Below are 26566 nucleotides of genomic sequence, written 5' to 3'. Positions count from 1 at the left end.
ATTTTTTATGTTGACATAAGCAAATGCCTAAATTTAAAAAAAAAAAAGAGAGGCTCAGTCTCAAGGTGCATACAGGCGTGTACATTGTGTCTAATGACTAGCAAAGGAAACCTGTCTGGTTTACAACTTAATAGTAACCGTCCAGGAATGTTGTGCATCACATTTTTTGGTTGCAGACATACACGTTACTTATCGGGCAGTCCGTTGCTGCTGATAATGACGCTAATGTAGTCCTGCATGTTCCTTTAACAAGTACGAAACTAGCAGCAGCATATTTAATCAACTATCTTATCAACGAGGATAGAATCTTGCGTAATTTCCGCTCTTGCTCCCATCAGTAGCCATGGTGTTTGACTCCGGATGCTCTCAGTTTGCTGTCTTGCAAGCACTAGAAATAATGCTGGATGACTGATTTTTAAAGGACATCAGATAGAAGTGGGGACTTGTCAATATTGCAAACATTACTCCTGGGGTTTTTGTTACAGGATCTCCTTTTGTAACCTCCCTCAAAACTCTAAAAAGGATCTTACTGCAAAATTGGTGCCTAACAGTGATATTTTCAATATGATCAATTAACCAGTTCAGTCTGGAATCTCTAAACCCAGAAAGGAGCCATAGATGTACGTCCATTAGCCAGTGACTGTGAGGTGGATGTAAGATTTAAATAAAAACTCCTCTATAGAGGATGAAGAACTAGCAAGCTTATGTAAAGAGAGATGTCAAAGGAAGCTACTCTAGGACTTGCCATATTAAAACAGAACAGTGGTTCTTCAGTTCTAGTATCCTATTTCTGACAGTGCCCAATGCAAAATACTACAAAGGAAGGCATAAAACCAGCATAATGCACCTACCACTAATTTTCCATGGGAGAAATGTCTTCCTGACCCAAGTTTATGCCCTAAAGCACAGGTTTTGATAACCCTTCTAATTTTACCAAACCTAGCGTGCATGCAGATGCTGGTTTTGTCCATATGATACTTCACATTTATTTAGAGCCTCTAAGAATCATAAAGTGCTTTGGAAACCTCATAGAGTTAAGCCTCACAACATCATTATGAAGGAACAATGGTGATTTATGGAAGCACAGGCTAAAGGAAGTAGGTCATTAGCTGATAACAGAGGAGTTTTAGGCATTAATGGAGGAATACTGCAAAGTATCTAAGCAAGCATACAACAAAAGAATAATCATTTAGCAGGACCATTAACCTGTTTTCCTCTGGCAATTTACGTGTGTGAAATCTCATAGTTTTCTCTGTTTTGGTACACTATATCGGTACCTCTTATGCCTAGAAAAATCAGAAGTAAAACTCCATCTTTTTTTCAACTGTTTAGAGATAAGGAACCAGATTCAGAGCTGGTGGGAGTGGGTGCAGCTCCATTGATTTCAGTGGAGATGCACCTGCTTTCACCGTGTTGGAATTTGGCCCATAAATTTTAGTCGCTAATGAATTTGCAGCAGAAATCATCAATCCATTTTCCGGCCAGAGTTTGCACGAATTGAACCCAGAACATGGTTTACACTGCAGTCCAAGGATTCTAAACATACCAGTCTTGTTGAACCAGAATCCCTAGCTTTGGCACCACAATAAATGTAGAAACAAAGCAGCTAAAAATCTCGGGCACATAATTTGCTGAGAACCATATTTTAAACTAATTGTTGTTTCTTCGTGGCTCTCACTGGGTTTACAGAAAGAACATCTGCTGGGCATCTGTTTTGGCTTTGTTGCATCAGGATGTTTTAATTGTTCTCTAAAGTGAAAGGAAGGACGTGAATATTTTATCATACGTTTACCCAGTGTAACTTTTTATAGGGATCTGATGCTTGTTTGACTAAATACCAGCATTAATTACATGCTGTATCTCTGGATTGTGCTGCTTCCCAGATTTTATGGATGTGTCCCAAGAAATGTCTTCTATTACAGATAGTCACTACATACGCTGGGCCTGGAGCGCATGGCTGGCACATTGGCTCTTTTAGTGAAAAAAAATTTCATAGGATTAGGGCCGTCAATGTCCCCTGATTCTGCCACTCCTTTCTGGATGATCTTGGGCATGTTGCTTCTCTCCCTGTTCCTAGTTTTCCTGTACAGTGGGGATAATGATAACTACCTCCTTGGTAAAGCACTTTGAAATCTATGGATGAAAAGTGCTAGATTAGAGCTAGGTATTATTCCTTATTATTGAGCAGTCTGCATAGTGTTGAGTTTAGTCATAGGATTTTGCATTCAAAGGGATCAGTTCTGCCACCTCTACCTATACTGAGTGGTACCCTACTCTGCAAAAAATCTCACAGAAACTGATTTTTTAAACCTACCCAGAGCCAATTTTTGGTGCCTGGGTTTGGCACTGACTTGCTGCATGATGCTGAGCAAATCTCTTCATCTCACTTCAGTTTCCCCACATTTAAAAGGGAAGTCAAGATACTGGCCCACTTTTTTGGGGAAGCACTCTGGGACCTTCAGATGAAAAGCAATGGGTAAGTGCTAAGTGTAATCATTGGAGGAGATCTTTATAGTGGCAAAGGAAGTTAGGCATCCAACTACCCATAGACTTTCAATGGAAATTGCATCTTTACATCCCTTTGTGCCTTTTAATATCTCCCCCATTACTATTATTCAAACTTTAAAACTAGCCCCTGGCTCTAAAATGGGGCCAAACCAAATCCCTCAATCCAACCGTCTCTGAACTTTGGAGATGTATGAATCCAGATCCAAACTTCCTGGCTCTGGCCCAGTTCACACTGTGGCTAGAACAAGATGGATGCTGAAACCTCAGCCGTGCAGTATTCGTTCATTTCAGTATTTGTACCAGTTGGTGCTGATGGCAGCAGTGTCAGGATGGGTGTAGGAGGCCCAGGTTTGAAGCCATTTCTGCCCTCAAGTACAATTCATACTATCAGTTTCAACTGACTGTTTCCCTCTGCACTACTTATAGCATTCCCTCTTCCCCTCCCTAGAGACTGGGATGTTGATTTTTAGATCATGGGAGAAGGAATTTTATAAAACTAAAACACCCAGAATTTCACCCAGCTTCTCCTGCTTCTGCTCAAATGTCACACACCGATACTCAGCTGGATTATTGAGATTAAATGGGCCAAACCTGCTGACTGACACAGCTCCATTGAAGTGGGTGGCACCAGTTTACACCAGCAGAGAATATGGCCCATCTTTCAATAACATCAAGGATTCAAAGCAAATTTGTCAAAAAATCAGCATGTTTCATGAAGGCTGTGATAGATGAGCCTTGCTCATCTTGCTCTAATAATCACCCATACAACGACTGTTACTTGTTTGCTGAGAGTTAAACTATATTTTAAAGCGCACAGAGGGCTTGTTCCTTACCTATTAAGGCACTATGCCTTGAGGACTCTGATCATTGATGCTGTATGATTCATTATTATAAGCCTTTTAATTGATAAGAAATCTCTCATCTTAATTACTAGCAGCATTTCCATTTTGGCTCTCAAACCCGTTGCAAACGCTGGAAAGGGAAATACTACTTGGAGTTCTAGCCTGCAAAGATGGTATTAATTTAGGCCAGGATCCTGCAAAGACTAGCTCACACTTGACTTGGCTCACTGAATAGTCCCTTTGCGTTCAGTGTGTAAAGTTAAGCACTCATGTAAATTGTTGCAGAATCAAGAGCCCCCCAGAAAAGAAATTGTAGGATAAGACTTACGCTTGTTTCATTCTTTGTTTTGAATATGATTGATTACGGCTGATACAATGGAGTTTTTCCTAAAGCTCAGGACTGAACATCAAGAGATGTGAATTATGTTTCCAAGTCACTTCAACTATCTGTGCCTCAGTTTCTCCATCTGCAGAATGGCAGTGCAGATTCTTCCCAGGATCACAAAAGGGTGATGGGGAAAGTGAGGCTTAATTAATTTGAGATCCTTGGAGAGGAAGTGCTGTAGAGGTGGGAAGTACTATAATTATTATTATAAAATTATGCAACCTATTTATGCTTTTAATTTTCTTTAAAAAAGAGGAAACATATAATATAGTTACTGAAGTAGTCATAAAAATAGACTGTGGTGAAATGGTGAGTTGAAATGTATTGGTCAATGGCACTGTTATGACGTTCATATCCAGTTGGGAATTTGTTTGCACTTTTGGACCCAGAATGTACAGTTCAATTTGCTGCTGCAATTTTTATCTTTTCAATCTTTAGAAGTAAACCTTTATCTTTGGATACTGTAAAAGTGCTTGGTGTTACTGGCAGAGCTTGGTTTGCAAATGGACATTTGTTTGCCTAACATCTGCTGTACTGTTTTGGAGTAAGGGAAGAATTAGCTTTGAGAGAGAGCTACAAGAACTCTGCTTGTTCTCAAGTAGTTTTGACTCCAGTCATGAGCCTCATTCTCAGGTCTGGGGCAGCTGTGCCAAACTGAGTGCAGGACCTGAGTTGGGGGACAAAGGTGGCTTTATACCAGCTCTGTGACTCTGTTAAAGAGTAATTCAGCTCTCAGTGTAAGTTAGAGTGACCCTAAGGTAGCTCTAACTTATACCTGGCTACCAGAGAAGGGGTGGGACATAGAGATGTTAGAACCACATCCCCTTGAGCAGGATGTGGTGCAGAGGGAATTTCCATCTGGAATAAGTGCCAGGCTTTTCCAGCGCCTTTGTGCCACAGAGCAGTGCATTGGTGATTGTTGTCTTCGATATCACTGCGTGGGCAGTCTGTCAGGGGCTCACTGTTGAATGGCAACCACTGCATGAAGGAAAAGAATATGCCGGCAGGTACTGAGGTGAAAGACAAACTGATAGGGATGTGGCTTCGTTGCCCGCTGTAACAAGCTGGGCAAAATCTCCTGGTTTTACTTTCCAAGGTGTTTGTGGCCAAAGTGACAATGAAATCACATGGGCCAAAATAACAAAAAGAAAAACATGATTTTTCGCTTTCCCTTGAAATTAGCAAAAAAAAAATCTGAATTTGACAGTTTCACTTCCTGTGCCAAGCTTTTTGCAGAGCTGTAGGCATCAGCTGTATTCATGGCCTGTTCAGAGCAAACTGAGAATGCAATGGAAGGGATGACTTCTCTAGAGGTGCCTCTGAGAAAGTTACTCGTTACCTTGAAGGAGGTGCCTCCCATCCCCTGGAAACTGTAACTATTCTCTTAGGCTCTGCCCTTCTGTGATTGATAGAATTTTCCCTGTCAAAGGAAACCCCATTTTTCCTGGCTGACACCTTGTTACTTGCTTTTCATGTTCGGATTTCAGAGAACTGCTAGGACATAGCTTTGCTCCTCTTTTTAGCGACCTGACAAGGCCCTAGACTCTGTGGTTCAGTGATGTACCATGGCAGATCTGTAACTGCACTTGTATGCCACTCGTAGAGAGACACTGGAAATCTCTCTTTGCCCAGGAACCACATTTGAAATATTAAATGTATGAAAGGACCTGATTCCAAAGGTTTTCTGTTGACTTCAGTAGGCTTTGGATCGGTCCTATGTGATCATTCATCTTATATTCATGACATTTATTCTTTCCTATCACTCACTGTTACGTCTCTGTTAGAACGGTGCCTAACGAATCCACTGAACAGGAATGAAATGAGGCACTTTCAACTTCTTGTCAGAGCAAGGGAAAACACAGATAGGAACTCCTTTCCCTTCCTTAAAGGAAGGTCGTAATCTGACTGTTTAAGGCATTTCAGGAGTACCTGGCAGGACACATGCTACCCATCCTAAAATGAAAGCAGTTCAGAGCAGCTTCTGCCAAGAATGTATTTTTATCTTTGGCTTTCTCCTTGGCTGTCAATCTCTTTTTTGTCTTCCTTTGCCAATAGCTATAGATCATGGAGAGACTGCAGTGCTGCTGTGAATATTCAGTGCAGCCATTCCCGATTCTGTGGCTACTTTAAATGAATAAAGCAAATCACTTCCTTTCCACCCATCCCTTTAGTGAACAGCTCCTGTGACCCAACAGGCCACATTCACATTCTGCTCAGAGAGGACCCAACCCAGCTCACTTTGAAGTCAATGGGAGACTTCTTTGTTTTCTTCAGTGGACATTGGATCCTCCCCTGATAGGCTGGATGTGTCGGTCCTTCTGTCTCAGTATTAATTACACAGTCGGCATTATCCCATTCCATAACCAAAATACCAAGCAGTCAGATGCTGAGATGCACCAAACTACTTCCCTCGCCTCAAAAAAAAACAAAACAAAAAAAAAACGCACTTTCAGTGTCTCCCTAGCTGTTGTAGCCACCAAAATTAATGAATGTGTCAATTGCTTATACACACAAAAAATGTATGCCACTGTTGTGCGTAGGACAGCTGGCAAATCTGTGACCATGTAGCCCATCGCATGTTGTCCTTCTCAAACCAGCTGGCTTCTGTCTTGGCTTCAAAGACGATCATCAGCACAATACCACCATGTTAGCAATGGTAACAGATTGCAAATGAATTAATGACAAATACACATGACAATTATAGTTTTACATTTTGTGGGCTGACCCTCCCACACCCCCACCCCCACCCCCAGAAATATTTGTATTTTTTGATAGTTAATTCCTTTAGGAGATGCAAACCTTTCAACAGCCTTTTTTCAAGTGTTGCTCTTAATTAGGCACCTGTGCTTCCCTTCCTGGGCTTTCAGCAAAAATAAATCCTTTCTTTCAAGCAGATTTTTGCCTTTGAGAAAGCATCTTACTTATCTGTGCCACTTCCAGTATTAAGTAACTCAGGATCAGGTGACAAGGGAAAGATTCATTTGATTAAGGATGCTAATCTAGATGACAGTCCGAAATAACAACCCAGAAGGCCGACTTCCCAGAGGAGCAGAGAGGATTGCCTTCCTGTGCACGCACACAGAGCTATTGTTCCAGTCCTTCACGTCGTCCAGGAATTCCCGTAATTACAGAGAACATCTTCCTCATTGACAGATTGCAGGAAGCCGTAAGATGGATGCTATGTAGGTACTGTAAAAAGCATCCCTCCTGCCCACCTTCTAAACCAGATTCTTTCCAGACAGAAAATGAAAGGACGTAAAGGAGCAAAATCATCCAAACTGGAACATTCAAACCACAGATGGGTGCTTTAAATCAATACCATGGGAGCCCTTTTAGAAGTATCATCTTGTATTTTTAAAGACAGCTTGAACCTTGGCCATTTGGTTAAGGTTGGATTTGCCAATAAGAGGAATCTTGTCATTTAGCCACCATTTTTAAGGATCACCTTGTGCCTTGAACCTCAAAACAGAGAGAGTGCCCTTATTAAACCTCCAGCCAGCCACAGAGCGATGGACAGCGGAATATTTACATCAAATGGAAAAGATGAGCTAGAAGTGACTCAGTTACACCAACTGTTGGCTTGAGTGCTGTTCTAGAGCAGCGTTATTTGCAAGGGAGCCCTGTAGCCTTCCCCTAGCCAGAGCAAAGGGAGTTTCTCAGACAAGTCACACATTATCTCCAATGTGATCCTGAGTAAATTAGTATCACTGGCCTGTAAGGCGCTTTCCAATCTCCACACAATTCAACCCAAGAAGGTACGTGATCATTATGCGTCTATTTCACACAAGCCAATACAAAATTCGCAGACTCAGAACTGGAGGTTTGTTTCTCAGCGTTCCCGAGGGATAAACACGGCACTGGATTCCACCCTGTCTTTTTTTATGTTTCTTCTTTGTTTTCTTAACAGGTGGGTGACAGGCCACTGGAGTTCTTGCTCTGCCACCTGTGAGAAAGGCATCCAGTACCGGGAAGTGACTTGTGTTTATCAGTTGCAGAACGGCACCTACGTTAACACCAGAGACCTCTACTGCCTGGGCAACAAACCCACGCCAATACAAAGCTGTGAAGGCCAGGACTGCCTTTCCATCTGGGAGGCTTCAGAATGGTCAAAGGTAAGAATTTGGTTTGAGGGGGAAACCAGAACTCTCTCTAAAATCTCTTGGGCTTGATCCCGAGGGTGCCGAGTGCTCTGGCCCTGATCCAGTAACCCTTAAAGTTAAGTACTGGATAGAGGCCAGAGTGCCCAGCACCTTGCAGGACCATGACCAATCAGTATGATTACAAATGCAGAAGAGCTGTATAGTTCTGAGCAGTGTTTTCCATACCAGTGAATTACTGAGGTAGGTTATAAAAACCCAGCTGTATTATGTGTATCTTTCCAATCTGCACTCAAGGGCACCGAGGAGAAGCATTTCAGTGACCTGTGATGAGGAGTTCAACCAGCACAGCAAGCCTTTTACTCGGATCAAGTGTCTTTGAAATTAATATCTGATAAGTGCCCTGTCGAGGAGTTCTATGTTGCAGGATGCCCTGGATCACTCGATCTTTGAGACTTTTCTGATTCTACCTTGTATGATCCTATAAACATGGAAAAACTGGTGCATTTATAAAGAGTTTGTAAATGGTTAATACATTATTAATATATGTTACAAGCATGTTATAGACATGAGTAGTATGTGCTATAGGTGGTAATAAGCCATGGTTACAAGCACCCTACTGACCTGTCGGAGTCTAACAATCTTGTAGAGCAATTACTTAGCCTTGTACTAAAATGTCTATTAATCATTTATCAGCATGGTATAAACTATTTATAAATGTGCCCTTATTATAAAGCGTGACCAAAATAAATCTAATTAGCACATAAGGAAATCCCATTTCCCATTTCTGTACTAGAAATATTGACCTCTTGTTTTACACATGAATTTATAGGAATTAGGCTGGGCCATATGTTATGAAGTAGTAAAAACCACCATTGATGCTGCAGCCTTTAAGGAGAATAGACATAGAAAAGAACTGACATGTCCAATAAAATCCCCAACTATCCCTTAGAATTCAATAGCAAAATAACAAGCTTTGCAACATTAGCAATGAAGGAAGAACAGAAACAATATTTTCATAATTAAAATAATCCTAAACAACTCCAGTGCAAGCCCTCCGGGGACCCTGGATATATACAGGGGTTGCTAGCTTGCCCTGCAGTCCATGCCGCCATAACCTGCGCTGGCTAGATTAAAAGGTAGTGCAGGGAGGCCTGCCTGCTCATACCTTCATTTGCTGTATCGATGTACCCTGAGAGATACATTTAGGATGTGATTATTTTTGAATTCGGGATATCAAAGAAGAGGTTTGACAATCCTGTATTGATTTCGAATATATCAGACAGTGGCATTGATAGCATGGCTTCATATTGTGGCAGATCTCTACTCATAGTAGTTGGGGTTCGTGTCCAGATCAGTAGCAGGATATGCTCTAGCCCAGAGGGCCACGTTTTCAAATGGGCCTCAATCCAATTTCTGAAATTGCACCTGCAGATTTGTGTGCACCCGTTTTCGAGCATTTAGTCTTCTAGCTGTATCCATGTACAATAATTGTGATGTGTGCATGCAACATTTGCCTGGCACAGAGCAAACACAGTGTGACATGGCTGTTACGATGGCATTTGTTTATTGCGCTACGTGCTGACTCTGCCCTCTTTAATAAAGTCTGCTATGATTGAAATACCATCTAAAGGAAACCTAACAATCGATAGGTTTTCAGGATTGAGAACGGAGGAGAGGCTGCTGGGCTAGTGGCTGCAGTGTGGCCACTCATCATTCACTGGCACAGACATCTACGAGAGATACAGGCTTATATTTTTGTTGAGTTAGTTGTTTGCCAGTATCCTTTAAACTAATCCCTGGCCTGCAAAGGGTGCATGGTAATTTGCTTCGTCATCTAATTCTCTCCAATAAGATCCCAGCCAAGCTGGCCGGGATGTGTTTCTTGGCCATCATTAACACTCCCAACATGACTTCAATGTTAGTGTTGACATAATACCTGCTAGACTCATCTTGATTAAAAAGTCCATTTCCCCTTCGGCATTGCACTTGTGGTTTCACAGGCATAACTCCAGAATGGCTGTATTACAGGGCAGGGCCAGCCTATGGACAAGAGGATGCTTTTTATCTCTCCCTGTTTACTTTCTTTTTTAGTACAATATCAGATAACTTTGGGTAACTAGGAGTGTTTACGCTCCTAGAACTTCAGGATCCCAGCTGCATTGCAGGGACAGATGGTGTTTTTTAACAGGGACTAAGTGCTATTTAATTGTAGTCAGGAAATCTCCAGTACAAGCGGTAAAATTCTAAAGTTCCAGGACAGTATATTATTTTACCATTCAGCAGGACACTATATACATTCGTTAGTGCTTGAAACTCTTTTTCTTCCAAATCTTTTCATCTTTTTCCCATTCCCAAATGGAGGAAGCAAAGTTCTGGGATTTTGGAATGTTTTATAGCCCTTTATACATCATCATTTCAGATTATTCCTTCTTTTTATTTCTGATGGGACGCCTCTTTCTAGGTCTGCTGCATTGAAGAAATGCTTGTTTATGATGGTACTCTTGTCACTGTGGCTTCCTGAAACTCTCACCTATTTCAGATGGGCAAAGCTCTTTAACTGGTTGTGTGTGGTCTTTTGTCACCAATCCATTTCCCAATTAGAACAGTGTTTGCATCTTGCTTTTGTTAAATGACTGTAATTTGAGCTACATAAGGGATTCATGAGAGCAAAAGTCAACTAAACAGTTTCATGACAAACGTGTATTTTTAAGGACAGGTTTCAGAGTAGCAGCCGTGTTAGTCTGTATTCGCAAAAAAGAAAAGGAGTACTTGTGGCACCTTAGAGACTAACAAATTTATTTGAGCATAAGCTTACGTGAGCTACAGCTCACTTCATCGGATGATCTAATGAGGTGAGCTGTAGCTCACAAAAGCTTATGCTCAAATAAATTTGTTAGTCTCTAAGGTGCCACAAGTCCTCCTTTTCTTTTTGTGTATTTTTTAAATTATCTGAAAGTGAGAGATTTATTTTTCCTGTAATACATTTCTCCAAAGTTTTGGGATCTACATTAATCATTGCCAACCAGTTGGTTTTTGAAGTTAGTTCTTTTTCAAGACATGTTTTTGCGATCATATGGTCCATTTTGACTCAGGAAAGACAATTTCACATTGTGTCAGTCTGAGCACATTTTATACCCATAAACCTTTCTTGGCTGGAAATCAATTAACTCCTTAACATTTGAAACTAAGGTTGTGGGGAAAAAAAACACAATATCACAATGGTGATATTTTATAAACCAATTTTCACATGATTTTTTTTTTTTTGGCTACAAAGAAAGAAAATTGAATAAAGTGCAAGTTGAGGTCTGGTCTCCAATGAAAAAGTACATTCTCAAGGCTAAATCCAAGACAATATTCGGTGTGGGGAAAAAAATAAGTTCCCTTTTTAATGCCAAATGCTTGGAATATTTGGGTAAAGTATTGCTTGACCCATTTTTAATGACCAAACATAGAGAATAGTTACAAAAGGTGAAAGTTTCTACTGTTCAGGAGTTGGGAAAGAATCTGAAGAAAAATATGCTGATTTGCTTCTACCAAGAGGCCCATAATGACATGTGTAATGCTCAGGGATCAGGTAGGCCAAAGTGCCGTCCAGATAAGTGGTCAAAATTCACACAAGTGGTCCAATAGCCAGCAGATCCAATTCAGGGAGAAGACACAGAGAGGCAGGTAGTGAGATCTGGTGAGATAGTAATTCAGGATCTGATGGGACGGCAAGGCAGAGTCAAGCGGCATCCAAACAGCAGCTAGCAGGCAAAGGCTTGTTGCTCAGACAAGGCCAGAAAGAAAGCGGGAAGTTTATATATGGCCACCAGCCAATCAGGTTCAAGATCATGTAGCCAATCAGGAAGGAGATCCTGGAACTCTGGAAGCTGGCCCATCCAAGTCTGTGAATTCCCTGGTAATTGAATAAGCTGGTGTGACATGATGACCAAGGCTGCTTCCTGGGAATCCAGTCAGCTAGGGTGTGAGACCAGGGTCCTCACAACGGCTTGTTGATGGAGTTGTCTCTTGGCTTTTGTCTCAATTCTTTATAAAACCTTTTGAGGTTTGGTCAGGTGGTTTGTTAATAAAGTAAAGCTGTGTCAGGCCATCTGGTGTAATCTGGACATTCATCAATTGCAGATGTTTTCTGTAGAATCTTTGTAAAACCCATGTACTAAAAAATGTTCTTAATGGTCAGAGCAGTTGAGCAGAGCAATGAACTTGTTAAAGAAGCGGTTGATATGTCACCACTGCAGACACTCTGATCACAGACTGGAACCTTTTTTTAAAACACTGTTTTGTCACCTATAGGAAAGCAAATGTGGTGTAGATTTGTGAAGGACATAAAGGCTCATGCAAATGAATGCTTGTTTTTCCAAAATGTTTGTAAATCCACTGAGAGATTTTGATGTGAAAAATACTCCTACTTTAGCTTTCCTCACTTTTAGCAAATTGGATGATTCAGGGGGTTACAAACAACATGATGAGACCAAGCACACTTGAGCAGTTCATCCTGTCACCTTCTGAAATCTTACACCACAGTCAGGAACACTGCTTGATAGTTCAGGAAATTCTGCACCAAATGGAGCAATCCATTGCTTGTGGGTACAGCCTAGAGAAATACAGCTTGAGATTTCAGGGAAGTTGATAAGAGCTTTAAAGAGTCTGGCATGGCAGTTTACAGAGTTCTCTCTGTAGCCTGAAGGAATTCGTCCCAGTAGCTTGTGGAATCCTGTGATCGTGTTCATTATAAAGATGTAACTTCCACAAGGAGGTCATGCAATGAGCAGCACACAGTAAATTAAGTGGACAGCTTCCCAGATTTTAAAGAAGTCACTTTGTAGTTGCTGTGAAGTATTTAAAGGCATGTCTGTTAGCTTGCCAGCTCATAAACACTTGTCATTCATGTCCTTAACAAGGTCAGCAGGTCAAAACTGCCTGGATTGTATTTTTAAGACAGATGGGCATGCTGAGATTTGTCCATTTGATGTAACATATCAAGCTGATGCTTGTTTCCAGCATAGACCCCCTGAATGGAGAAGCATCTTGGAATATACTCAAAAGACCTCACAGGGTATTTCATATCTCCACTATTTATTCAGTGTCAAGTCAACTCTCTTTTCCTCACTGATCCCTGAGGGGGAGAACTTGACGCTCAAGAGAGGGTTAGTTATCATCTCAGTTGGTATGTCTATCATTTTTCCACCCACCTGTCCCCAGTGGGCTTTCCATGAAAACCTGCTTGTAAACACCGCACTGGCAGAAAAGTGGGGTGTAGGAAGAACATATGTGCTGCTGTACATTGGTGCAATTTAGATGGGTTTGACAATGCCACTAGTTCCAATATCCCTTTGTTGCAAAAGTGATGATTTAAAGCAGTGTTTCTCAGTCTTGGGATTGTGACACCATCCAGGGTGGGCCCCGGAGGGGGCTGTGAGGTCCCAGCAAACTCTCTGACAAATCAAAACAAAAATTCCAACATTCCTTCAACTTGAGTAGCAAAATGATGCTCAAATATCCCTGTGTCCATAGCAGCCCTGGCAGAATCCACTTCCACAGAACTCAAGGACCTTTGGTGCCCACTCACATGCATGTGGATTACATTGTCCTGGTACTTGTAATCCTGTCTCCTCTAGTGGCTGCTCCCAGCAACTATAACTGTCTGCTGCTTTCTCAGAGCTAAAGAATATACCCCTTATCACCAGTGGGAGAGGCCTGTGCTCTTATTGCTGAAGAGCCCGTCTTTGAGCCCTGCTGATGACTCAGGTGTGTGTGTCTAGCCATAGTTTGCTGGATGTAGTTTTGAACTGATCGCAAACTGTGGGGTCGAGGAGGGTGAATGGAAATACATTGGCATAATATCACCCTTGGGTTATGTGTACTGTATGATTGCATGCATTGCCATAACCTATGATGGAAAGCATTATTAAACAAATAGAAAAGAATGTCCATGTGTTTGTCATTTGCTCTCAACATAATTATGAGAAAGAACACTGTGCAGAATCAAAGATATAGTGCTGGGTACACATTATCTGCATTGCAGAAGACCTTGCTGCAGGATTTCGTGAGCTGGTATACCACAAGACCTTGCAAATTCCAGTGTGCATCCAAGGGATGGAGTTGGTGCCACTGTGATATTTAGAATGCTTCATTGCATAGTCATGCAAAATCAAAGGATGCAGAAGCTTCCCTGTGTGTACTCTGGTGTATTTGTCCTTTTTCAGTATTGATAGTAATCTCTTAAATAAAGGGGTTACTGGAAAAAAAATCAAAAGTATCGTTACATTTTTTTATTTTGTTTCCCATGGTTTTGGTAAATGAAAAATATTGGTGGTGTTTTAGATACTGTAATAATTTGGTAGGGGGGAAATTATTAAAATGGCTCAAAGAATTGAAAAAAATGAGCCCTTCAAAATGACAAAACAGATTGGAATATTTAAAATTTTTCATGAAACTTGTTTTTCATTTGTCCCTCGACTCTGCTTCTGCAGCTGTGATGACAACCAGCCAAGATGGTAATCATTTGTAGTATCATAGTGAGTAGGAGCCCTGGTCATGGATCGGGATCCCATTCTGCTAGGTGATGTTGTGCAGTGGTTGAAAGTAATGCCTCTTGTTTTTCAGTGCTCAGCAGATTGCGGCAGGGGAATCCAGAAGAGAACAGTAATGTGCACGAATTCTCAAGGGAAATGCGATGCAGCCACCAGGCCAAGGGATGAGGAAGAGTGCGAGGATCACACAGGCTGTTATGAGTGGAAAACGGGGGATTGGTCTAAGGTAACTGTGAACTCCGAGCAGTGTTTGTTCTCTAATTGCCTAAATTATCAGGTCAGGAATCCACCTTTTAAACAACCCTTCAGTGTGGATTTACGCAGCACACCGTGCCAGTACGGGAAGTTTGAGTCCCACATTTCAAAGTTGTTGGGTTTTAATTATTCTGTTTAATAGGAAATAGACTTATTGTCGTGGGTTTTTTTATTTGATTTCCATGAAAGTAGCTTGGGGATTTAAACACGCCATCACAGCATCGACAGCCCAGGCGTTGCAGCTTTGGGCTGCTGCACGAGACACAGACCTCTGTTTCCATTTTCTAAGCGGAGCAAACGGCAAAGGAAGCAGCAGAAGTTTGATTTTTTTTTTTTTAAGAAATATATCTTTCAGTGCTAACAGTTGCAGGTATTGTTAGAAATGCGGCCGGTGAGGAGTAATGGGATCCTGAATGGCGGCTCATGTGGCCCATTCTGAGGAGCAGAGGGGTGCTGTAACTGCTATCTGACCTCCAACCCCCAAAGGTTTTCTCTTGCTGTGTGCCGTAACTGCTGCATGACCTCCAACCCCCAGAGATTGTCTGTGCTATGGCTATGTGCCCACACACACGTTCTCCGCATGATGATGGGATGTATTGTGGGTGGCAGACCTCCCTCGAAGTCCCTTACGAGGCTAAGAAGAGAATGAAGGAGCTGAGCAGTCCACAGATACACGAGGCTGCCTCACAGTTCTACCTCAGAGCTCTCAGTAGAGGTGGCATCCCCTGGCAACAACCACCCCCTTCAAGGTTATCAGTGGGAACGGGACACAGTCCGAAGCCCCCTGCTATCTCCAGGATCAGTCTACCCCCCGTTAGCACCCTCCCGTGCTCTCCTTGCCAGGAGAAGGAGAAACCTCAGGGCTCCAGAGGGCAAAGTGAATGGCAGAATCCACTAAGAGATATTTAGTGGGGGAACTCGTTTGCTTGGGACTCTCCTGCACTGGCCTGTGCTCAAGAGGGTCAGGCAGGCTTTCGGCTTGGCTTTAGAGAGAGCCTGCTAGGGGAAATGAAACAAAATGCTACCTAAAAGAAGGCAGGTTGGCCTAGTTAATGTGGGCTTCAAGTACCTGGCTGACAAAACCAAGGGTTTGGGAGAACTGGTGTTAAACAGCATATTGGAAAGGACCTGCTCAGCAAATCCTTCCCAAGACAGACAAGGGGTCTCAAAGCACTGAATGCCAAATTCTGTTCCTCTGACTCATACGAGTAGCCCCTGATGGCAAGCAGAATCTGACACTTACTGTTTTATCACAGTAAAGATGGATCCAAAGCTGTGCAGCTGTATCTTCCTCAGCCACCAGCACCTCATAGCCTGATTGCCACCACAAGAAATACACTGCACAGTCTTATCTGTGAATCACTCTGACCCTCTGAAGTGAAAATTAGTCATTTACTTAAAAATAGAGCTAGATTCAGAATTCCCATCCTCAGGGCCACACTCCACACCAACTCACGCCATTGTAAATTTAGAGCCCCTAGAGTGTTGTCAGTGGACTTGATCCTCATATACTCTGATGTAAGTCAGAGCAGAATTGGTTCCTGAGTTTTCACTCAATCCTTAGCCACACATGCAGTTTTGTCTGGGTAAGGACCTCAGCAATTGGCCACGCTGTTCATAAAATCTCTTTACGTTGCTAACTTCATGTTTGCTTGGGGGACTGAAATTTCCCAGGAATATTCTATTCCAGTCCTGTTTTATCTTATCTTTGTAAGTGTACCATTCTTTAAACACAAAGCCTGCTTTGTGTTCAGGAATGTACGGCATGTGCAGAAACCACTGGGATACAGTAGTTTCATTTTCCTTTCCAAAAAAGCAAGTTTAATTCTTGTTGTTATTGATCAAACTCCAATGAAACAAAGGCCATCACAGGCAAATAGGCTTACCTGCCGTAGCATTTTTTGGATGACGATCAGTAATAAAAATATTTGTAAATAAATCCCCTCAGGAGGCAATTGTATGTGAATCTAATGGTGTTAATGCTGGAGAACGCATTAAGAACCTGCCATATGCAATACGTCTGTTTATACCGAAACAAGAATCTGCATCACAGACTGTTTAGAGTATTGAACGTTATTTTATTCGTAACCTGGCATGCAGAATCCAGGAGAACTAGCCAAAATAAACTGTCCCCCTATATTGACAGGTGAAATAACACACATTTTTTAAGAACCTTAAAACATTTCAGAGTAGGAATTGACTAGGATTCTTTTTATAGCGGGAAATATGAAATTGTTGTGAATTCACCAATTACATAGATTCAACCATCCAGAGGTTTTAAACCCAGTAGGAGAACCACTAACGCCATCATACATCCTAACCATCCAGCTGGTATTGACCAGCATAGCATGGTGGGTGAACATGTCATTGTTTGGAGACAGAAAGTATGGGAGCGGTAGAGTGTACTGAGCTCCATGAAGTCAAACTAAAATCCCCTGGTAAAACACTGTTGCTACATAAATTGCCGTGAAAGAATTTAGCGCTTATAAAACGGAAGCTTTTAGTGTTAATACAAATTAGCCTCAGAGCATGCAACAACTTTGTAAAATGACTTCACTGGGCATTTTCAGTCTATTGCTGGGAGTATTTTTGTTGGGGGAGGGGTTAATGATCACTAGTTATTTTCTCAGTTTAAAAAAAAGTTTTGATTCTTTACATGCAAACAACTTACATGGCAGCCCCACGACTACTCTGCCATCCAGTCCATCACTCATCCAAACAGTGACTATTAGGGTTTTAGAATCCACCATGAGGAACATAGGAAGAGACAAAACCTCATAAAAAGAATAAAGTCCAGACAGACCTTATAAATAGGATAGATGCATGTGTGGTAATGGGCAAACTGTTTTTATTATTTACAGAGCAGCCTCCCTAGAGTACATAGAGTGTATAAACGAAAAGACAGATCACTGCTGTAGGGAGCTTACAGTCACATTCAGACATGACAGGACATGGGATGACAAAAAGAACAGGAGTACTTGTGGCACCTTAGAGACTAACAAATTTATTTGAGCATAAGCTTTTGTAGGCTAAAACCCACTTCATCGGATGCATGTGGTGGAAAATACAGTAGGACGATATATACACACACACAGAGAACATGAAAAAATGGGTGTTGCCATACCAACTGTAACGAGAGTGATCCATCAAGGTGGGCTATTATCAGCAGGAGAGAAAAACCTTTTTTAGTGATAATCAGGATGGCCCATTTCCAACAGTTGACAAGAAGGTGTGAGTAACAATGGGGGGGAAATAAGCCTACGAAAGCTTATGCTCAAATAAATTGGTTAGTCTCTAAGGTGCCACAAGTCCTCCTCATTCTTTTTGCTGATACTGACTAACCCAGCTACCACTCTGAAACCTGCCACAGGATGACAGTAAACAATGCCTGAGTGAGGCACATGGGATGAACAAGGGTTATCATTGCGAAAGATGAGACATGTTTGTTATGTACCCATCTCATTAGTTCCTGGTGCGCTCAGATACTACGGGGATGGACAGCAATATAAAACCTTAAGTTACATTGTTAGTAGTGTTTTATACATTGCCTATGTGTACACTCACACGTTCATATATATGTTTATATAGGGGCTTGATCCACCTTGTGCAGAACAGGAATTTGGGGGGGTAGGGGTGGGCACATGGGTTGTGACTGTGCAACTACCTAGATCTTCCAGCCCAAGCTTCGCATACTGTGTTCTGCAGCCTCGACAGCCCTTAGAGGGAGGATTCTGTAGCTGTGCCCCCAAGTGATGCCGATGTCTACTGTGGAATGCCATTTGCTCTGGCTTACGGCCGGGAGGAGAATTTTGGCCCTAATTGTTATCATATTTGCAACGTATTTGGGGGTTACTATTTACAGTTGCCGCTAAAGTTTATTCCGAGTGTCCTGTGCAGATATACATGTGACAGTTTTAGTTCACTCTGTAATTCTTTACTGTTTACAGAGTATCCAGCCCCTGAGCATAATATAATTATTAGTTTTGTTTAGCACTAATGATGTACTCAGTACTGAACAAAACATAAATGAGGACATTCCATGTCCCACACATCCTATCATCTAAAGGGTGGAGATACTAGACATAACATACTAGAGGAAAGTATTGGCTTACAATTTTAAATCTTTCTTTCTTTCTCTCTAACCTGATGTCTTCAGAGTCACAATTCACTGTATATTTTTCCTATATGATATAAAGATGACCAAATGAATAGGAACCCACTCAGCCATCTCCCATTCACACCATTTATCCACATGGAAATGCATCTATCCATATCAGCAGTTTCTGGAAGTGTTGCTCACCCAGTTAAACACACATCTCATTCACTCACCATCATTTGGATACTTTGAAGCAGTTCTATATTGTCTGAAAACTGGCCTGTTAAATGTTTATCATTGGATAGTAAATTACATTTTTTGTTGTTGTTTATTGTGGTGTTTAAAAGAAAGGATCAAAGTTTCTCATTTTCCCAGCACTTCACACTGAAGCATAGATTTTAAAAATATGTTTCTAACCTGCTAGTTATTCCAGGGGTACTGCCTTTTAGCAGCATGGACATTGATGAACTATGATGGCTTAAATATATTGCAAACTAACTTCAGCTAGGGCTCCCGATAACCTGGTAAATTACTGCACTCCTTTAAAAGATGCAGGCAGTTAATATGCAGAATGTATTGTTACATAAAGTTTAATAGTGTATATGATTTATCCTGTTTGCATATGTTAGGCTGCACTTGAGGGGGTGAGCTGAAGGACTTTGTCCTTGACCTTGCAACCAGGATCAATCATGCGTCATGTAGTGAAAATGTACATCCTGAACGATGCAGTGATGCTTTTTTGACTTGGCTCAGGAGCATGTTGGGTGGACCACTGTGCTGACAAACATCAGGTGTTGCCTGAAGCTGAACAGTGCTGGGGGTTGCTTTTCAGCTCCCCAAGCTTCCCCAAAATGTATCCCTCTCCACCACTCCCCTCCTAGTCTGGTAATGAAAAAGCAGTGAGATCACTCAGGTACAAATCAGCAAGTGTGGCTTTTCCTCATGCTCCATTTCCCCAGTTGGCTGTTGGACTCTTTCAGGGTATAACTGGAACTAGCAATATTTAAATATTAAATGATTCACTATTCTTCTGGATTTTTTTTTTTAAATTTCTGACTTAGTTTATTTGTTTCACTGGCTTATACATCTTGACATTTGCTGTTTCTGCCTTGTGAATAGTGTCTTAGTTCTGGGGTCAGCAGCACAATCAGAGTGATTCTGGTTTCCCAGTTCCACTATTTAGTTATATTATTTCAAGAGGATTATATCCAGGAAGCAGAGTTAGGGGGGCAAAAAAATTGTTAGTGCTGACATTCTCAAGGGCCCATTTTGGGTAGGTGGAACGTTAGACATGCAGTTTATTTTCCCCAGGCAACAAGCTAGCAATCATATCATATTATATATATTTCATAGTCTCATGAAAAAAGTCTTTTAAAGGAGGAAAATTGCAGTTGCTGGATCATATTCTGATCTCATTTACACTTACGTACATCCAGGATAATTGACTATAATGATTCCCTACAATCCATGGGTCAAAACCCAAGGACCTCACTCAACATAGTGGGTCAGATATTGATCTCAATTATAACAGTGTAAATCCAGATTAATTTAGTCTGATGAGTTACTCCAGATTTACATCAGTGTAACTGAGATCAGAATCTGACCTACTGTGTTGAGCAAGACCCTTCGGTTTTGTGCAGTAAGGACCAGGTTCTCAGGACAAATATAAATGTCTGAGCTGAGACTGTATTGTGTGGTGAAGGGAGATTTGGGGAAGAATCATTCTTTTACCCATTTCTATTTCAAACACTTGGCTGGCATGCATCTCAGAGGGTACATGGGAACCCAGAACCCCTTACTGACTGGAACAAATTGCGAAGCCCTAGTAGGAAACGCCTTGGCAAAATGTCATTAAAAATATTCTTGCTGTCAAATAATGTCATTAATGATGAAGCACATTTGAAAAATTACCTATAGCCACCTGTCATCCCTGGCAATCAACAGTTGCCAATTTCTTTCCAGTCCTTTTCTCAGCCTATGTAAGGCTGCCTGCAGATACTCATCACAGGTGAATGTTTAAAATTGCTGCAGGGAGTCTGTTTTCCTCTTAGAATAGCATTGTGTTTATGCCAAATATTGAAATGTTTCAAACTGAGGATCAGGGGTTATTAGTCATGGTTGTGGTAACAAGGACTTTCTAATTGCAAATGCATTATTTTGGCAGTTACTTGCAGTAAATTGTATTGTCTAAAAGAAATAAAAACAGTGCACTGAGACATTTTTCTTTCAGTGAGAACTGTACAATCAAGCCTTTCTTCCTAATTCTAGGGAAAGACCTGTTTTCTGAGTTACTAGTGTTTGGGAACATCAGAAAATCCTTCTGTACTCCTTGCCCTTGATGATTAACTCACATTACATGATAAGAAGAGCAAATCAATGACAGCTATAGTTTAGGAGGTGTATTCAAAGCTGTTGTGACTAGAGAAGCACACTGTCCTTTTTTTATAGCATTCATTACGTAGTCACAGCTTGACCTGCCATCTGTTTATAATAAATCACAGACAACTTGTTGATTGTGACCTTTATCAAGAATTAAGTTAATCTTCTTATGCCTTGGGGAAAATAACTTTTCTTCTTCGATTCACTTTTCTGGATAGAAAATTATAAGGGATGGACAGTAATTTAGATCCGAAGCCAAGCATCGCAGCTGGCAGCCGATTTCTGCACATACAACTAATGTCCCTGCAAAAGTGGGTGCATGCCCATTTTTGTATGGGCACACAAATTATGGTAGTGATTGCACACCAGTTTGCATGCACAAATTGCAGTTTGCACATGCAAAATTGTTGCACAGAAGCGGATGTTGGAAATTTGGCCAGAGGAGTGTGTGCTGCTAGTTGGCTGCCCTAAGAAGAATGCAAAATATAGAAATTGAAATGACATGGATGAGATGTGCTCTGTGTAGGACCTAGCTGTGGGGAGGGAATGTGGTTCTTAGCCAACTTTCCACTTTCCACTTCCCCAGTCCTGGGGCTGACCAGGGGCCAGATCAGCCTCCAGTGTAACTTCGCAAAGCGTAGTTACCAACCCCAAGGCCTACTCTAAGTTATGTTGATAGTAATAATTCCCTGCAGATTGTTCTACTGGCCAGCAATCCAGAAGCTCAAGTCACAACCCTTATGTCATCCGCTCACCCCCAATACCTCTCTGTGCCAGAGGGCTGGGAGCAGATCGCACGAACCTGGATGTATCAGCTTTACACCAGCCAAGGATTCCTTGACAGGAGGGGGATCCCCCCCCCCGCAGAATAAGCATACAAAAGGAAGGATGCAATGCTGGCTTCATAGAGTTAAGGACTGGAAAGGAACCATTTTAAATGGTGGTGCGTTAAACCGGTCACTATTTATTCAACTTCCTTTGGGGGCGGGTTTGGCGTAAAAGAGACATGGCTCTTAGCCAGTCATAGCTTTTGTTTTACAAAGCAGAAACCATCCCTGGCTTTGCCCGTCTGCTCTTATAGTGAAGTGGATTTTGTTTACAACATTGAATTCCCAGTGGTTTCGTTGCATTGAGGCTTTTGGCATGAAATCAGAGTTTTGCACTCAAGGATTGCTGTTTAGACGTGTTTCAGAGCAGCATCCTTGTTAGTCTGTATCCACAAAAAGAAAAGGAGGACTTGTGGCACCTTAAAGACTAACAAATTTATTTGAGCATAAGCTTTCATGAGCTACAGTTCACTTCATCGGATGCATTTAGTGGAAAATACAATGCGGAGATTTATATACACAGAGAACATGAAACAATGCGTGTTACCATACACACTGTAACGAGAGTGATCAGGTAAGGTGAGCTATTACCAGCAGGAGAGCAGGGGGGAGCTTTTGTAGTGATAATCAAAGTGGGCCATTTCCAGCACTTGACAAGAACGTCTGAGGAACAGCGGGGAGTGGTGGGGGGAATAAACATGGGGAAATAGTTTTAGTTTGTGTAATGACCCATCCATTCCCAGTCTTTATTCAAGCCTAAGTTAATTGTATCCAGTTTGCAAATTAATTCCAATTCAGCAGTCTCTCGTTGGAGTCTGTTTCTGAAGTCTTTTTGTTGAAGAATTGCCACTTTTAGGTCTGTAGGTGGTGATGATCCAGGACTGTTGATTTTTCTTTCTTCTTCGCTGTCAGTGGAGTTGATATTGGAATTTCTTTCTACTCACCGTGCCCTGAGTTTGCTGTGTAGCCTTTTCTGGTGTTTTACCGTGTTAAGCTAACGTGAAATCCTGCATCTTGGCAGGGGGTTAGACTAGGTGACCCTTGCGTCTCTTCTAACCCTATGATTCTATGAAATAAGCCACCCTTAGCCCAAAATAAGGGGCATCTACACAGAGATTGCACCAGTTTAAAAACACATCTGTAGTTAAACTGGTGCCAGTTCCTAAGTAGACGAGGCCTTTCTCCACAAATAGCTCAGCGTGGTCCCAGGAAGGAGTAACCAAACTTCTTCAAGGATTTCCTTTCAAGTCTGAGTCTTGACTGGTTGGCCCACCCACTCTCCACACGCGCATGCTCCTGCTGCCACTGCACAACTGTCTTCCCAAAACTGTTTTGTAGCCAGCCCCAGGGAGGTGCTAACCTGCTTGCTCTTCAGGGGACACACATGGATGAAGGTGGATGCTTCCTGAATGCTTGTTTCATCCAAGGCTTTGCTTTTAACTAATTGCTAAACCTTGGATGTGTACTTCAAGAGCTGCTTTTGTGTGGCGGTTCCCACAACCTTCCATGAATGTACTTGCTTCATCAGCTGAAGTGCTGGCTGATTCCTGAGCTGAGAGCTTTTTGTCAGGTAATTCTGGAGCTTGCTTCTCTTTCATCGGGTTGTCAATGTCAGTGAGATATTTACACCTTAGAAAAACATCCCTCAGAAATGCATAATGTACCATATAATCGGATAATGGTCTGAGCCAAAGTAATGTCAAATGTGACCATCCTGCTAACAAGTAGAACTGATTGCATTGTTGTAGACAAATTACTGTATTTAAAGGTAGCTTAGCAACTTTATTAGTCCAAGCAATTTTGGTTTTAAAGACAAAATTGTAAGGCCTGTTCTTCCTTCAACATTATCCCAGTGGCATTCCAGCAGGGACCAGACCTCCTGGTTTGTTAATACCAGTCTTGGGAGAGCAATAGTTCTTGGAGATAAGAAATAGGTGATATTGAAAGATAAAGACTTTTGATACTTGTGCTGTAAAGGTGTGGCTCAAAGTTCTTTTGTGGCCTTGGACCTCTTTGTGCCTCAGTTTCCTCCCCAGCAGGAGCAGTGACACTTACCTACCTTACGGAGGGATTGTGAGGTTCTCGGATATTATGATGATGAGCACCAGATGAGAAATAATTAATGAATGCATAAATGTATTCTGCAATATAAAAGCTTGAGACTTTGCACATGGGACAACTGAACATTGAGAAATTGTACAGGCAAAACTTAGACATGCAAAACTGAGCCTGGCGTTTTAGTGATGGCATTGGAGCTCTTTTGAAAATGCAGCCCTAATGAAGTGATCAAGCAAGTCTGAATACATAAAAAACACCTGATCCACAACCATGATTTTCTTGGATGAAATCCTGGCCCCACTGTAGGCAACGGAACTTTACCATTGACTTCCAGGGCGGCCAGGATTTCACCCCTTGTCTTTACAAAGAAAATAGAAGGACAGGGGACAATAGATATGTAGTATGAGCTAGTACACAGGGCCCTGGTCTGGGAGTTAGGAGACCTGAATTCTATTCTTGACTGTGCCACTGACCTACTGCGTGACCTGGGGCAAGCCATTTCACTTCCCTCTGCCTCTTGATTCCCTTCTCACTTTTTCCCTGGCTTGCCTGTTTAGACTGTAAACCCTTTGTTGCAGAGACTGTCTCTTTTGCACAATGCATAGTACAGGGGGACCCCGATCAACAGTCAGGTTGCTGAGTCTCTAGCTTCTCATGCTGGCCAGTATTGTCTCATAGTTTTCTTGTATTCCCCTGTCAGTTTCAGAGTAGCAGCCATGTTAGTCTGTATTCGCAAAAAGAAAAGGAGGACTTGTGGCACCTTAGAGACTAACAAATTTATCTGAGCATAAGCTTTCATGAGCTACAGCTCACTTCGTCGGATGTGTCTCTGTATCCATCTGTTGTCTCTTGTCTTATCGTTAGATTGTAAGCATCTTAGGGAAGGAACTGTCTTTTTGCTTTTTTTTGGTACAGTTCTTAGCACAGTGAGGTCTGGGTCCATGACTGGGACTCCTAGGCACACTAGTAATACAAATAATAATAATAATAATGGATGCTACTGAAATACAAATTATCATCATCACTGGTTAAGCAGTAAGTAGGATTGTTGTCAGTGTCAAGGCTGTAGTCATTAGTATTCCATTTGAAGTGGAGCAGATCCTAATGTGTTCTTGTCTAGTGGGATTCTCAGAGGTTGGCTATGATTTCCAACAATAGAACATTGGGTTAATTGCTAAGAATAATTGTTCTAATTAAAAGGGCTACTTCATTAAGTGCATTTTTCTTATAGAGAATTAATGACTTGCAGAATGGAGTAGAGTAGGCTTATAAAAGCTGGGAGGGGTTGCTAGCTCTTTCAAGGACAGTATTAGAATTCAAATCAATCCTAACAAATTGGAGAATTGATACGAAACCAGCAAGATGAAATTAATAAAGACACGTGCGAAGTACTGCACTTCGGAAGGAAAAATCGAATGCACAAATACAAAATGCGGAATGACTGGGTAGGCAGCAGTACTGCTGAAAACCATCTGGAGGTTAGAGTGGATCACAAATGGAATATGAGCCAGCAATTAACAGGAGAGTCGTATGTAAGATACGGCAGGTAGTTGTCCCAGTCTACTTGGCACTGATGTGGCCTCCGTGGGAATACTCTGCCCAGTTCTGGGCACCATGCATTAGGAAAGATATGGACAAATTGGAGAGAGTCCAGAAGAGAACTACCATAAACCTAAAAGGTTTAGAAAACCTGACCTATGAGGAAAGGTTAAAACAATTGGTCACGTGTAGTCATGAGAAAAGAAGACTGAGGGGACCAGAAAAGTCTTGAAATACGTTAAGGGCCGTTCTAAAGCAGATGGTGATCAGTTGTTTTCCATGTTCACTGAAGGTTGGACAAGAAGCAATGGGCTTAATCTGCAGCAAGGAAGAATTAGGTTAGACAGTAGGAAAAGCTTTCTGACTATATAAGGATAGTTAAGCTCTGGAATAGGCTTCCAAAGGAGCTTCTGAAATCCCCATCAGTGGAGGTCTTTAAAAACAAACACCTGTGAGGGAAAGTCTAGGTATATATTAGGTCCTGCCTCAGTGCAGGGAGCTCAACTAGACCTCTTGAGGTCCCTTCCAGCCATACATTTCTGTGATTCTTTAAAGCCTCCACCAGAGTCCATGGATTTCGTAGGGAATTTCGTCACAACTATTTTAGCTTTAAAAACAAAAATATGTTGGGGGATTAAAAAAAAAAAAAGGAGTAAGAGGCAGAGCTTGTTAATCATTGACATTCTGTTCTAATTCTTGAGTTCCCCTGACATTCTGGTAAAGAATTCAGGATTATTTTTCCAATAAGAGGTAAGTGCAGCAAGTAATTCACCATTTATCACTCATGGTGCCCAGCCTGAGGGTAATTATGCAGATTGAAACCCCATGATAATCAGCATATCTTTGTGCTAGTCAGACAGATGTTACACATACAGATATCTCCTGTAGAAACATCTGTTGGCAGCTCCCTATAATTTTGCATTCTTTCTAACAGCCTTTCAGGATTTATGATGTCCAAAGAGAAATTAAGGAAACAATTTTCCAGAGCACCTTGACGACCAGTTAGCATCAAAGCGTCTGGTCACTGGTCTCACTGTGTTT

General features: G+C 41.7%; 1 protein-coding gene across 1 annotated transcript in view; it reads left to right on the top strand.

Moving 5' to 3' along the window:
- Positions 1-26566, top strand: part of ADAMTS17 (ADAM metallopeptidase with thrombospondin type 1 motif 17) — a 251846-nt gene that overhangs the window by 213514 nt on the left and 11766 nt on the right. Inside the window, exons 21-22 of the mRNA XM_077828766.1 lie at positions 7643-7847; positions 14445-14597. Coding sequence (XP_077684892.1) covers positions 7643-7847; positions 14445-14597 — 358 coding nt within the window. The remainder of the gene's footprint in view (positions 1-7642; positions 7848-14444; positions 14598-26566) is intronic.

This window comes from Eretmochelys imbricata, chromosome 10 (genome assembly GCF_965152235.1).
Source record: "Eretmochelys imbricata isolate rEreImb1 chromosome 10, rEreImb1.hap1, whole genome shotgun sequence".
Lineage (NCBI taxonomy): Eukaryota > Metazoa > Chordata > Testudines > Cheloniidae > Eretmochelys > Eretmochelys imbricata.
Note: the sequence above shows the minus strand (reverse complement) of the source record. Positions and strands in the feature narration are given on the sequence as shown.